We start from the raw sequence: 13,215 nt of genomic DNA on the forward strand, positions 1-13,215 counted from the left end.
GGAAATTATATCATAAAAAATTGTAAAGTGGTGGTACTACATCTCATGAAGAGGCAAAGGTAACCTATTATATCTGAGAGAAAGAAAGGAGGGAGATGAACTTAGTGTGTATCAATAGACATATTCGATTTATGGTGAAACTTCCTCCACTTCATTGAAAAGTGAGAGGGAAGGAGTAAGCTAAGGGAAAGAGAATACAGAAATTGTGAGGAAAAGGGGTAAAATAAGGGGAGGAACTTTAAGGTGGGGGAGGGATCCTAAAAAGGGAGGGCTGTGAAAAGCAAGTGGTGTTCACAAGTTTAATACTGGGTAGGGGGGTAAGAGGGAAGGAAAGGGGAAAAGCATAAGCAGGGGTTAATAGGATGGCAAGCAATATGGAATTAGTCCTTCTCACCATAAATGTGAATGGGGCAAACTGCCTCATAAAGAGGAAGCAGTTAGCAGACTGGATTAAAAGTCAGAATCCTATTATATGTTGTTTACAGGAAACACACCTGAAACAGGGTGATACATTCAAACTAAAAGTAAAAGGGTGGAGCAGGATCTATTATGCTTCAGGCAAAACCAAAAAAGCAGGAGTAGCCATCCTCATCTCAGATCAAGCAAAAACAAAAATTGATCTAATTAAAAGAGATAAGGAAGGGCATTATATCCTGCTAAAGGGTAGCATCAATAATGAAGCAGTATCAATATTAAACATATATGCACCAAGTGGTGCAGCATCTAAATTCTTAAAAGAGAAATTAAGGGAGCTGCAAGAAGAAATATATAGCAAAACTATAATAGAGAATTTCAAGGGAAGTAATGAAAAAAAAATTAAGTGAAGGTGGTCTAGCTGTACCTCATCTAGAACTGTACTATAAAGCAACAGTCACCAAAACCATTTGGTATTGGCTAAGAAATAGACTAGTTGATCAGTGGCATAGGTTAGGTTCACAGGGCAAGACAGTGAACAAAAATAGCAACCTAGTATTTGACAAACCCAAAGATCCCAAATTTTGGGATAAGAATTCATTATTTGACAAAAACTGCTGGGAAAACTGGAAATTAGTATGGCAGAAACTAGGCATGGACCCACATTTAATACCACATACTAAGATTAGATCAAAATGGGTCCAAGATTTAGGCATAAAGAATGATATCATAAATAAATTGGAGGAACATGGGATGGTTTACCTCTCAGACTTGTGGAGGAGGAAGGAGTTTGTGTCCAAGGGAGAACTAGAGACCATTATTGATCACAAAATAGAACATTTTGATTACACCAAATTAAAAAGTTTCTGCACAAACAAAACTAATGCAAACAAGATTAGAAGGGAAGTAACAAATTGGGAAAACATTTTTACATTAAAGGTTCTGATAAAGGCCTCATCTACAAAATATACAGAGAATTGACTTTAATTTATAAGAAATCAAGCCATTCTCCAATTGATAAATGGTCAAAGGATGTGAACAGACAATTTTCAGATGATGAAATTAAAACTATTTCCACTCATATGAAAGTGTTACAAATCACTATTGATCAGAGAAATGCAAATTAAGACAACTCTGAGATATCATTACACACTTGTCAGATTGGCTAAGATGACAGGAACAAATAATGATGAATGTTGGAGGGGCTGTGGGAAAACTGGGACACTGATGCATTGTTGGTGGAGTTGTGAAAGAATCGAACCATTCTGGAGAGCAATCTGGAATTATGCCCAAAAAGTTATCAAAATGTGCATACCCTTTGATCCAGCCATACTACTACTGGGCTTATATCCCAAGGAAATACTAAAGAAGGGAAAGGGACCTGTATGTGCCAAAATGTTTGTGGCAGCCCTTTTCATAGTGGCTAGAAGCTGGAAGATGAATGGATGTCCATCAATTGGAGAATGGTTGGGTAAATTATGGTATATGAATGTTATGGAATATTATCGTTCTGTAAGAAGTGACCAAGAGGAGGAATACAGAGAGGCTTGGAGAGACTTACATCAACTGATGCTAAGTGAAACGAGCAGAACCAGAAGATCATTATTCACTTCAACAATGATACTGTATGAGGATGTATTCTGATGGAAGTGGATATCTTCAACATAGAGAAGAGCTAATCCAATTCCAATTGATCAATGATGGACAGAATCAGCTACATCCAGAAAAGGAACACTGGGAAATGAGTGTAAATTGTTATTTTTACCTTCTGAATCCAATTCTTCCAAGAAATTCGGTTCTACACACATATATTGTATCTAGAATATATTATAATATATTTAACACGTATAAGACTGCCTGCCATCTGGGGGAGGGGGTTGGGGGAGGAAGGGAAAAAAATCTGAAAAGAAATAAGTGCAAGGGATAATGTTGTAAAAAATTACCCATGCATATGTACTGTCAAAAAAAAGTTATAATTATAAAATTAAAAAAAAAAAAAAGAGTTATAAAGTATCTTGTTTATCTTGGCTTCTTTTGAATTTCATTTTATCATCTTCTGTGCCTTTTTTAAAAAGGTGGGCTTGTTCTTGTTCTCTTTCTTTCTCTCTCCTCTCCCTCCCCCCATAGTATTGTCCTCTCCCTCTTTTTCCTCCCTTCTCTCATAGTATTATTGCTCCTTTTTCTCCCCCTCACACCTCTAGCTCCCAGCTAGAAAGAAAAAAAAAATAGTTGCAACAGATGAGCATAGGCAATTAAAATGAATGTAAATATTTGATCATATCCAAAAATATGCATCTTTCTCTATCTTGAGCTTAATACCTTCCTGTTAAGTAGTGTCATGTGTTTCGTCATACATAGATCCTTTGGGGACATGATTAGTAATTAAGCTATGGTAAGGGTTCTTATGTTTTTCAAATATTTGTTTTTCTTTATAATGTTCTTGCATAAATTGTTCTGGTTCTGCTTATGTCACTCTACATCATTTAATACTTACCAGGATTCTTTGCAATCCTCTCTTTTGTCTTTATTATATTACAGTAATATTTATTTACATTTAACTATCACAAAAAGCAACTGAAGCTATGCTCAGAAAAATATTAAACTGCATTTACTTTGGCCTAACAATGTCACTAATCAGTTAGTAAACCTTTATTAGGTATTTAGCTATGAGATGCTAAGCATTGGGAATACAAAAAGAGACAAAAAAAAAAAAAAAAAATCGCCAAGTAATGTATTTCAGAGAGAAAAGAGGGGTTAGGGCCGACTCCTGTGGGACAATACCTTATAGAAAAAGTTAATTTTCTGGATGAGGATCCAGCTAAGAAGACTTGAGAATGACCATTGATTTATTCAAATTTTGTATGCATTTGTTGTGTGTTTCCTAAAATAAAAGTCTGTATTAGACAAATTGCACATTTTGAATTAGTTAGATAAAGATAAGACCTTTTATTTCACTGTTGGTAATGCACTTTCTCTGCTTATTAGTTTTAGAGTTGCTTAAAAGTACTGAAAAACTAAGAGAGACTAAACTTGAATGCATGTCTTTTTTTTGACTTGGAGACTGGCTCTCTAACTATGGCCTTTCTTCAGTTAGAATTAATACGCTTTAATAAACAATTTTGACTAGTGATTTATGCTACTTTAGAACTAATGGGATTTATTTTTAACATGCATGTAAGTACTTTTTTTTCCCCTCAAAACTAATTTGTAAGCTCAAATGTTGTCCTTCTTCAAAGTGTGTATAGCTTTTCTGCTAATGTTACATCTTTAATTTTTTTTTTCCTTCTCTAAGCCCATTCATGGATACCTTCTGAGAAAGCTTTTAAGTAACTGAAGGAAATGCTAATTTTCAGTTAGAGGACAAAAAAAAAAGAAAAAAGCCACATACACAGATGTCATTTGCTCTCATCTAAATTTGTGGCTTTCCAGAAATCTGCCTTTGGACACCCACATTAAGAACCTCTCATCTAAGGGAATAATTTTTACACAAATATACTATGAGCTCAGAAATTGATTCATTCTTAAATTTGTAAACTTCTATGCATTTGTAACTGTTGAACTCTTGAAGTGATATTAGACCATGTTAAAAATGAGTAAAATTTAAAACAAAAAAATTAAATGAGCATTATAGAAAAGTCTACTCTCTAATAGAAATTTTAATGAATTGCATATTAATAGTCTTCTCAGCATTTCAAACTCATCTAAAATGTCATGATTTAATTTTATTCTATTATCTCCAGAAGAAAAAAGACCCACTTGAATCTTAACATTCCATACTCCTTAATGACTCTTTGTATGTGAAATCCAGCTCCTTTGTTAATAAACTTCATATTTGAAACTTTGGAGTTATAAATTTGAAGCTTAAAATTATAAACTTTTCTACACAGGAAAATGTTATCAAAAAAGATAGATGGCGGCATCTGCTGGCAAATTGTAGTTTTAAAGATTAGGCATGTTTGTAAATATCTTTATTTTTCTCTCTTTTGGGGAGTTACTGAATTAGATGATCTGTAGACATAAGAATTCCCAGAGTTTCCTTTGTTGGTCTTCATCTAGTTGTTCAACAACTATAGATATTATATTTTTATTTTTCTGTTTTTGATTTTCTTCTCTCTATCCATGAATGGGCTTCCCCAGAATACCAATGGAATCCACAGCATAAGAGGTTAAGTATCTGCCTTAGAGAAGAAAAATAAAAAAGAAAGATGCAACATTAGCAAGAGATATACACACTTTGAAGAACAATCACAAGGATAACCCTTGAGCTTACAAATTAGTTTTGGGGGAACAAAAGTACTTACCATGTTAAATGATCTCATCAGCTTTCATGCATTAATATCATCTCTGTGTAGGTGATTCTCATATTTATATTTATCCAGTCCTTACCTATCTTCTGACTTCTAATCTGACATCACCAGTTGTCTTTTGGACATCTTGAACTACTCTTTGGAATATTGAATGTATCCAGAAGCTAAATTTCTTATCTTACACATTATTTATCAAGTTCACTATCAGAATTATCCCCTTCCAACACCCTCTAGCCTCTTTTCTGGAGGATCATCATTTTAACAGTATCCTCTGGATGCAATAATTTTGAAAGGGATCATTGGACTATTTTGGTTATTAGTGTAATCATACAGGGTAAACATAATGGTAACAATATAATACCACTGATAACAATTAGTCCATACCATAAAAGTTGTTTAAACCAGGACCACCAGCTATTAGAAAAAGGGGATTTCCACACCTGTACAGGCACATGAACTATTCTGTGAATGCCTTTTGTAATTTCTTTTACCACTTGTCCATTGTCATCAATTTTCATGCAACAAGTGGACAAGTTTAATTTTCCACAGACCCCTCCTTCTTTTGCTAATAGATAATCTATGTTATAAAACAGCTTCCCTTGTCTAGGTGGCCTGATTGACTAATAGATCAAGGGCCTGAGCAGCCTTTCCCTTTAAATGATTAGCCTGTCCCCTCCATTCAACTTGAGCAGTTTGGCGAGAACTGGAACAAAGGCAACTTTCCACTGCTGCCCTTCCCCCCAGTTAATTTCCTTTCTTTTTCCAACTGATTCCTTTTTGATAACATTCAAGTTTCCAATTTACTCCTATAAATCAATCCTTCATAAATCCCTTGCATTCTCCTCTCCACTTCCCTTCAGAACTTTTAAGATTCACCATACAGTGAATAACTAGATAACTCCATAAAACATAACATAACAATATTAACAAATTACCCAACATGTTTCAGAAGGTAACCTACTGAATCAAACTAATACAGTTGCTTTTTAAAGTTTTTTTTTTTCTTCTTTTTCTTTCTTCTGAGTGTTCTTCTACAGTAATTAGCAGCTCTCTTATCTATTCAGACAGAGGTTTTGTAGCCTAGCCCAGGCTAGGTTTGAATTTTATTGTTCTTTTCCTTCTCTCTAACTGGGCTGCTTTAAGACATTTTTTTTCCTTTTTTTCTCTTTAGTAATAAAGTTTTCAATATTCAAACAAATTCTAAGATCTTATACTCAGAATAAACAAATCTACCATGCAAAGGCAATAGCAAAATTATATTTCCCATAATTTTAGAATTATCCCAATATTTCTAATCAAATGTTTTTCTACTGCCTGAGTTTCCATCAGATAAGTTTTATTGCCCTTTTACTCTGAAAACTGCTTTAAGGGGAAAAACTTTCCCATCAGTTTAAAATAGCTAAGTTCCATTAGTATATTTTTTAGTAATTAGTAAAATTTTTTTAAATCATGAGCAAATTTTCAAATAACCAATTCCCAAATTTCTTAATCATTGTTCTTAAAACTCAACAGAGCTTTTTAAATCAACAAAACAGACTAGGAGCTTTTTCCAGGACCCCTGCCCCTGGAGAGAATGTTTCACCTTGAACATTGTTCCCTCCCAGAATCCAAATGGGGTTTCTCTAAACTTCCAAGCCCATTTAATGCAGCTCTCTGCCTTCCCAGAGAATGCCTAGATATTCCATGATTTAAAACCAATACATTTTGAGCCACTCTGAAAGAATTAATACTCTGAATTCCAACTCCCAGCAATTCAGCCTGATATTTTTCTAAGCCTGCAATACAGAGGCCGAACTTTTATCTCTTATGAACTTGCTAACTTTTAACATGGGACAAAAACAATACAAAGCAGACAGACACAAGTAGAGCTCTTATTTTCACCTTTTACATTTCTTTTTATACCTAGCTACTGTCCTGACAAATTCTTTGAACTGCTTCTATCCCATTTTTACAACTTGATCTCAAACCAATTTTGTCAGCGGAGGCCAATTGTCCCTCTGCGTTGTCACCAGAGAGAGAGAGAGAGCCTAAGAGCCTTTCTTAGAAAGTCCTTTCGTTGAGATCAATAGCAGTCCAACACAACAATTTTAGGAGGACTAATCGCTCGGGTCTCCCTTGACCCATCCAATAGAGCCTTAAGCTCACCTCACGATCACGTGATTTCCTTTCAGACTACTGCCAGCCCATCAGGACTCTATTTCTCCTTTTTGTCTTCAATTCTGTTTTTCACTGAGTATCTCTGCCTCAGGTCTTTTGTCAGAGAGGGAGGGAGACTACACACTCAGAGCCAGAGACCACAGGAAAAAACTAGCCGTGGGCGCGCCTATCCCCGTTCGGGATGTGCAGCCATCTCCCCCAAAACTGTGAGGGATAGGAAATCCTATCCAAAAGTGACTACTCAGAGATCACTCATAGAAAAGCACCATTATTTATTAGAATCTTGAGAGGCGGACCCCATCCTGGTCTGTGAGCCAAATTCACAGCAGGAGAGAGCCACTCCCTTGAAAATATTCACAACTTTTATACATTTCAAACAAAGAACCTCCAAAATCCCACTCTCTATGTGTTGTGATTGGTCATACAAGTCTGCCCTCCCCTAATTTGGTCAGTGAAATGCAACCTCTGACAAAGGTGATTTATAGCCTCTTCTTCTTTGGACAATGGAATGCAGCCTGGCCTTCACATGACTGGGGCCTATAGGTCTGGTTTAAGTTAGCTAGCAGTCTGATCAATATGTGCTTAATCTGTAAGTTCTTCACCATATCTTACTTCACACAGCTCTAATTCAGTGACACTGAGCTTCTGTGCTGTTCCTTGTATATAATATTTCTCCTGTTGAGTCTTTGCATTGACTTGAGTCTTTGTACTGACTGTAAACTGTACCCTTCCCCCTCATTCTTAGAATTATTTTCCTCCTTATTTTGGATTTCAAGAGTCAGTATATTCTTTCTTTTGCCTTTCCTGGTCTTTGATCTCCTAGTGCCTTTTCTCTATTATATATAATTTGTCTATTATCTACAATTTATGGTATGTAACTTGTTTGTACTTAGTTGTTTTCATATTGTCTCCCCTATTAGAATGTGAGAGGCATTGTTTTTATTTATCTTTTTATTTCTACCACTTAGCACAGTATCTGGCACAGATTAAATACTTAGTAAATTCTTGTTGATTCTGATGATGCTAATATTGGAAGAGGGAGGTTAATGAAACACTCCCAAATGAATGCAGCAATGGAGATGGCACAGAAATTTGTTGCATTTTAGAGAATCTATTTTGCTATCATAATGTGCAGTTAAATTATCAGTTCATTTTCCTCTAAGGTCATTGAACCTTTTTTGCTTTGTTCACAGCTTTATATTCCGTAATATTATTTTGTGTATTTTTGTGGATACCATTTGTCTACTTTTATTATGAAGAGAAGGAGGAAGATGATACTAGTAGATGTACTGTAAGTATTCCATTTTATTCAAACTTTTAAGTTTAGGAAAAATTACCAAAGAATAAGAATGTGGATGATATTTTTCCTTATTCATTCTCCTTTCTACCAAATGAAAAAATATATAAAGAGCTTGAGTGTCAGAGGAAAAATGAAAAAGTAGACATAGTAGTATTTGTGCTGTTTCTCCATTGTAAAAATTCCTGAGCTTAATAAAAGAAAAACTTAAAATTTTCAAGGAGCATTTTATTATTCTCTTACCCTCAGTTTTTACTAAGGCTTGCATGGTAGATACTGTTAACTTGTTTTATAATTGCAAGGTTTAAATATTCTAATTGCCATTAAGATTATTACTGTGTTAGACAAAACTTTGAATATAATGATCACTTAGCTTCATTCAAAATGTTTAATGTCACGTTTTGCATCACATTAAAAATTTGATTGTTATTTTTAATTAAAAAATTAGAGGAAAAATTAGTGAATTTTTCTTGCTCTAAAGAGAAAGATCTGTCCTTAAGAATTTTACTGAAATATCCCATAGTGGTAGAGCACTGAAAGATGGGAATTTAGGCATTATAGTTTATATAAACACCTAATTGTTCAACAAAAAATTTAAGACCAAATGGTATAATTTGTAAAAAATGTATTTAAGGTAATATATTCTCAGTTAAAAAAAAGATTGGATCTTTAAGTCTTGAAAATGAAAAATGTGCCATTTTGGAATTAAATGTGTTTTGACAATTACTTTGTAGAGTTAAAGTGTCTCCCAAATCTTACATTATTTCTTTTCTATCTAGCAAATTAAAACAGCCTTCAAGTACACTTTGGGATTTGCTGTCATTTGCGCACTTCTTCTTTTGGTTGGGTAAGTATTGTTACTTGTGTGAACGATACTAACATGTTTCATCAGTTTTGTGCTTCTTTGAGAGATTGCTGACACTTGATAGGTATTCAGTCTAGGATAAATCACTTAACAACTTTGAGTGTATTTCCTTAGCTGTGAATCAATTTCTAAAATTTACTTGAAATAACTTACCTCAAAGTCAGGAAGATCTAAGTTCAAGTTTCACCTCTGATTCACTGACTTTGAGAAGCTAGATGAGTCACTTGCCTTCTTAGGATATCTTAAGACTTTCTGCATTGTTTGGGACATTTGGGACCTTTCTGTACCAGTGAAATGTCAAGATTCAAAAAATTATTTTCTTCAAAGAGTTACTATAAGTAAAACACTTTAGAGTTTGTAAAGTTCAATCTCCATGCCATTCAAAAAAATGTCCATACCACTTTTATTCCCTTTTCATTGGAGTGCAGTTTTCTTTCTTTCATTTTAAAAATGAGAAGGTATTCTATTGGGAAATTTTTTTGTCTCATTATTTAGCTTGAATACTGCACTTTTATTATGGTTGGTTTTGCTGTAAAATACGTCTTGCTTAGCAAATTACAATAAAATTGCAAAAGGAACTAGGGAGAGAGGATAATATGGTAGGGAAAACAGTGAACTATTTGATGTTATACAAGTCAACTTCTTGGACTTTGGTTTTCTTAATGTGAGAGTGTGATCTCTGATCCTTTTCAGTTTAACTTTTTTTTTTTTTTTGTAGTAGATTTATTTTTATACACATTACTTTATGAATCATATTGGAAGAGAAAATTCAAAGCAAAAGGGAAAAACTATGGCAGAGATAAAAGAACAGAAAAAGGAAGTGAACATAGCATGTGTTGATTTATATTTAGTCTCTTTAGGTTGTTTTTTTTTTTGTTTGTTTTTGATACAGATGGCACTTTCTATCCAAAGATCCAAAGTGCTTTGGATCACTGAACCACTGAGAAGAACCAAGCATTTCATAGTTGATCATTGCACAATCTTGCTGTTATTGTAGACAGTGTATTCCTGGTTATGCTTGTTTCACCCAGAATCAGTTCGTGTAAATCTTTCCAGGCCTTTCTATGATAAGCTTGTTCATCAGAACAATAAATTCCATTACTTTCATATATCACAATTTATTCAGTCATTCCCTAATTGAGGGGCATCCACTCCTTTTCCAATTCTTTGCTACCATAAACAGAGCTGCTACAAACATTTTTGCATTTGGGTTCTTTTCTCTCTTTTATTATTTCCTTGGAATATAGACATAATAATGGCACTACTGGATAAAAGGGTATGCACAGTTTTATAGCCCTTTGAGCATAGTTCCATATTGCTCTCCAGGTTGGTTAGATCATTTTATAATTTCACCAGCAATGTATCAGTGTCCCAGTTTTCCCATACTATCTCCACCATTATCTTTTCCTTTCATTTTAGCCAATCTGAGAGGTGTGAGATGGTACTTCAGAGTTGTCTTAACTTGCATTTCTCTAATCAAGAGTGATTCAGTTTAATATTTTGTGATTGGATGGGACTTGTGGAGCTAAACCAAGCAGAAACTATCTCATGTATATGTTCACATACACAGCAATATATTATACTTATTCAACAATCTCAAATATGGGGAACATGATGAACTAATTAATTAATGCATTGAAGTAGAGATGCTTCCTTAGAATCTGTTTTTCCTTCAGATGCAATTCCAACAAGTTTTAATATCTTTTTTTTTTCCTAGGAAATAAATAATCAGAAAATATGTGTATGTATGTATGGGAGGGAGCACAATTACAAGCAAGCCTACTGATAGGGGAAAGTGATAACTCTATGAAAATAAGTAAAAAGATAGATCAAAAGCATGTGTTTATAGTTTTTAGCTAAAGAATCAGAATATACTTCTGATGATAATAGTGCATACTAAGTACAGTAGGAATTTAGAAAACTGTAAGAGATCATTGTGAGATAGAATAGCTAAGGAACACTTCAGTGTAACTGGGATTTGAGTATAAGTGAAGAAAAAAATTCTTGGTTTGAAATCTGTGAGGCAGGTAGGTATGGTACAGTGTGAATGGTGAGTCAGGCCTAGACTCATCTTCCTGAATTCAAATCCAACCCAGATACTTAATAACTATGCGACCCTCGGCTGTTTGCCTTGTTTTCTTCCTCTGCCAAATGAGCTGGAGAAGGAAAGGGCAAATCATTCCATTTTCTTTGCTAAGAAAACTCCATTTGGGGTCATGAAGTGACTGAAAATGACCAATAGCAAGAGAAGAAATGAGACCAAATGTATAGAGGAAAACATAAACATAAACAGTGTTCTTCTCTAGGTGGTGCTCATCCCGAAGACGCTTCCAGCCATGAAATTCACACTAGAATTGGATTTGTGGGAATTCAGTAGAATCGGTGTAAGGGTTTGCCATACTCTTTTAGGGCTGATTTTCAGGATTGATACCTTTTGTATTTACCTTTCACTCACCTCTCATATGTGGCTCCAAGAATTTGTAGCATGTGTAGTGGTCATACTCTGATAAACTGTCTTGACAGATGGACTAAACCAGCAAAGGGTAACTGATAAGCTTCAAACTCATTGGTGAATAAAAGAGATGTCTACCCCAAACATTGGTGGATTGGGGGTGTGGGAACAATTTGTTTCAGTGGTCATGATGGTGACTGAAGTGGGCACTGTGGAGTGCTTACAGCTAGACATTGAAGAGCTAGACCAAGGTCATCCACTATGTTTTGGGGTCATTGCCAGCCATCCTAACTTTTGTCTTGCCATTGAACTTTGATGACTTTGGAAGTAAGCCTATGCAACTCTGCTTCACTTAAATCCAGCTTGTCCAAGTCAAGACATCACTCTGTGGCATCATTGGTCTTCTAAAGTGAAGGACAAGCAACACTTTAAAAATGAAATATGTTAGCGTTACAGAAATATTTAAGAAGAACTCTGGCATTGTGGCTAGAGAGCTGGTCTTGGATGTAGGGAAGTGCTGATTTCCAGTCCCACTGGTGACACACTGACTATATGACTCACCTCTTAGTTCTATAGGCACTAGGCCTTTTGTTGTGATTGTTGCATGTTGTCCCCCCATTAGAATATGAGCTCTTTGAAGTCAGGGATCACGTTTTTACATTTTTAAGAATTAATCATATTTAGCACAGTGCACATAAATTCTTGTTGATTTGTTTTGATTCAAAATATGTTAAATGTGATTTTTGTTTCAATCAGATTTTTTTTAAATTTTCTAGCAGTATGCTTCTAGAAAATGAATACATTTTTCATCTTATTAGTAAATTTGTTAAGTAGTTCTGTCATTTTACAAATGTAAAAAGCAGAGTTTTTTTGGTTGGTTTGTTTGTTTTCCTTGCTAACTGAGATTTGGTTATATCCAAAGTAATATTGTTTAAATTATTTATTACACACAAAATTCTTCAATCATGTTTAAATTTAAATTAGTCATCTTATTTCCTGGAAGCAATGTGGCGTATATTGAAGGTGACATATTCATAGTTTTCTTATAATTTGCCCGTAAATAAGTGATTTATAACTGCTAGTAAAAACAGCACCTGACATTATGGTAATGATTGTGAGTTTGATTCTAGCCAAGTTCAGTCTATGATAATGTAAGGAGATACCTTTAAGATCTTTGAAGCTCAATATATTTTTCCTTCCTCATCTCCCTCTTCCATTTACTGAAATTTAGATTTTTCCAAGATAATGTGGAAGAGTGCTACACTTGGAATCAGAAGATCTAGATTTCTATTTTTTCCCATATTTATTGAATCTTCTTCAACCCTTTTCACTATCTGTGTGACTTTGGGCAAGTCATTTAATCACTGTTTGTTCTAGTTTCCTTAGTTGTAAAAAGCTCTAATATCTACCTCGCACAGTTATTTTAAGGATCAAATGCCAAGTCCCATTCTATAAAAAGGAGATAACAACATTTGCTTTGTTCTACTGCATTATCTGGTGGGTCAAGTAAGGTTATAGATATTTAAGTATTTTATGTATTATTAAAATCCATGTTAAAATGAGGAATAAATTGGGTTATACATTTTGAAAGGTATGGGAAAATATAAATACATTTTGAAAGAATTATTGTAAAAGTTATCTTTGTAAATTGGTTTAAATGATAATAAATATGAAAGTAAATGTTTCATGTACATTGCTTCATTTAAAACTAACAACAATCTTA

The 13,215-nt window shown here is 34.3% G+C and overlaps 1 protein-coding gene across 2 annotated transcripts in view; it reads left to right on the forward strand.

Annotated features, from left to right (window-relative positions):
• LMBRD1 (LMBR1 domain containing 1) overlaps positions 1-13,215 on the forward strand; it is a 275,804-nt gene that overhangs the window by 40,612 nt on the left and 221,977 nt on the right. For both annotated transcript variants that reach the window (XM_074310578.1, XM_074310577.1), the window contains exons 4-5: positions 8,072-8,169; positions 8,955-9,022. In XM_074310578.1, coding sequence (XP_074166679.1) covers positions 8,072-8,169; positions 8,955-9,022 — 166 coding nt within the window. The remainder of the gene's footprint in view (positions 1-8,071; positions 8,170-8,954; positions 9,023-13,215) is intronic.

This window comes from Sminthopsis crassicaudata, chromosome 4 (genome assembly GCF_048593235.1).
Source record: "Sminthopsis crassicaudata isolate SCR6 chromosome 4, ASM4859323v1, whole genome shotgun sequence".
In the NCBI taxonomy this organism is placed as follows: domain Eukaryota; kingdom Metazoa; phylum Chordata; class Mammalia; order Dasyuromorphia; family Dasyuridae; genus Sminthopsis; species Sminthopsis crassicaudata.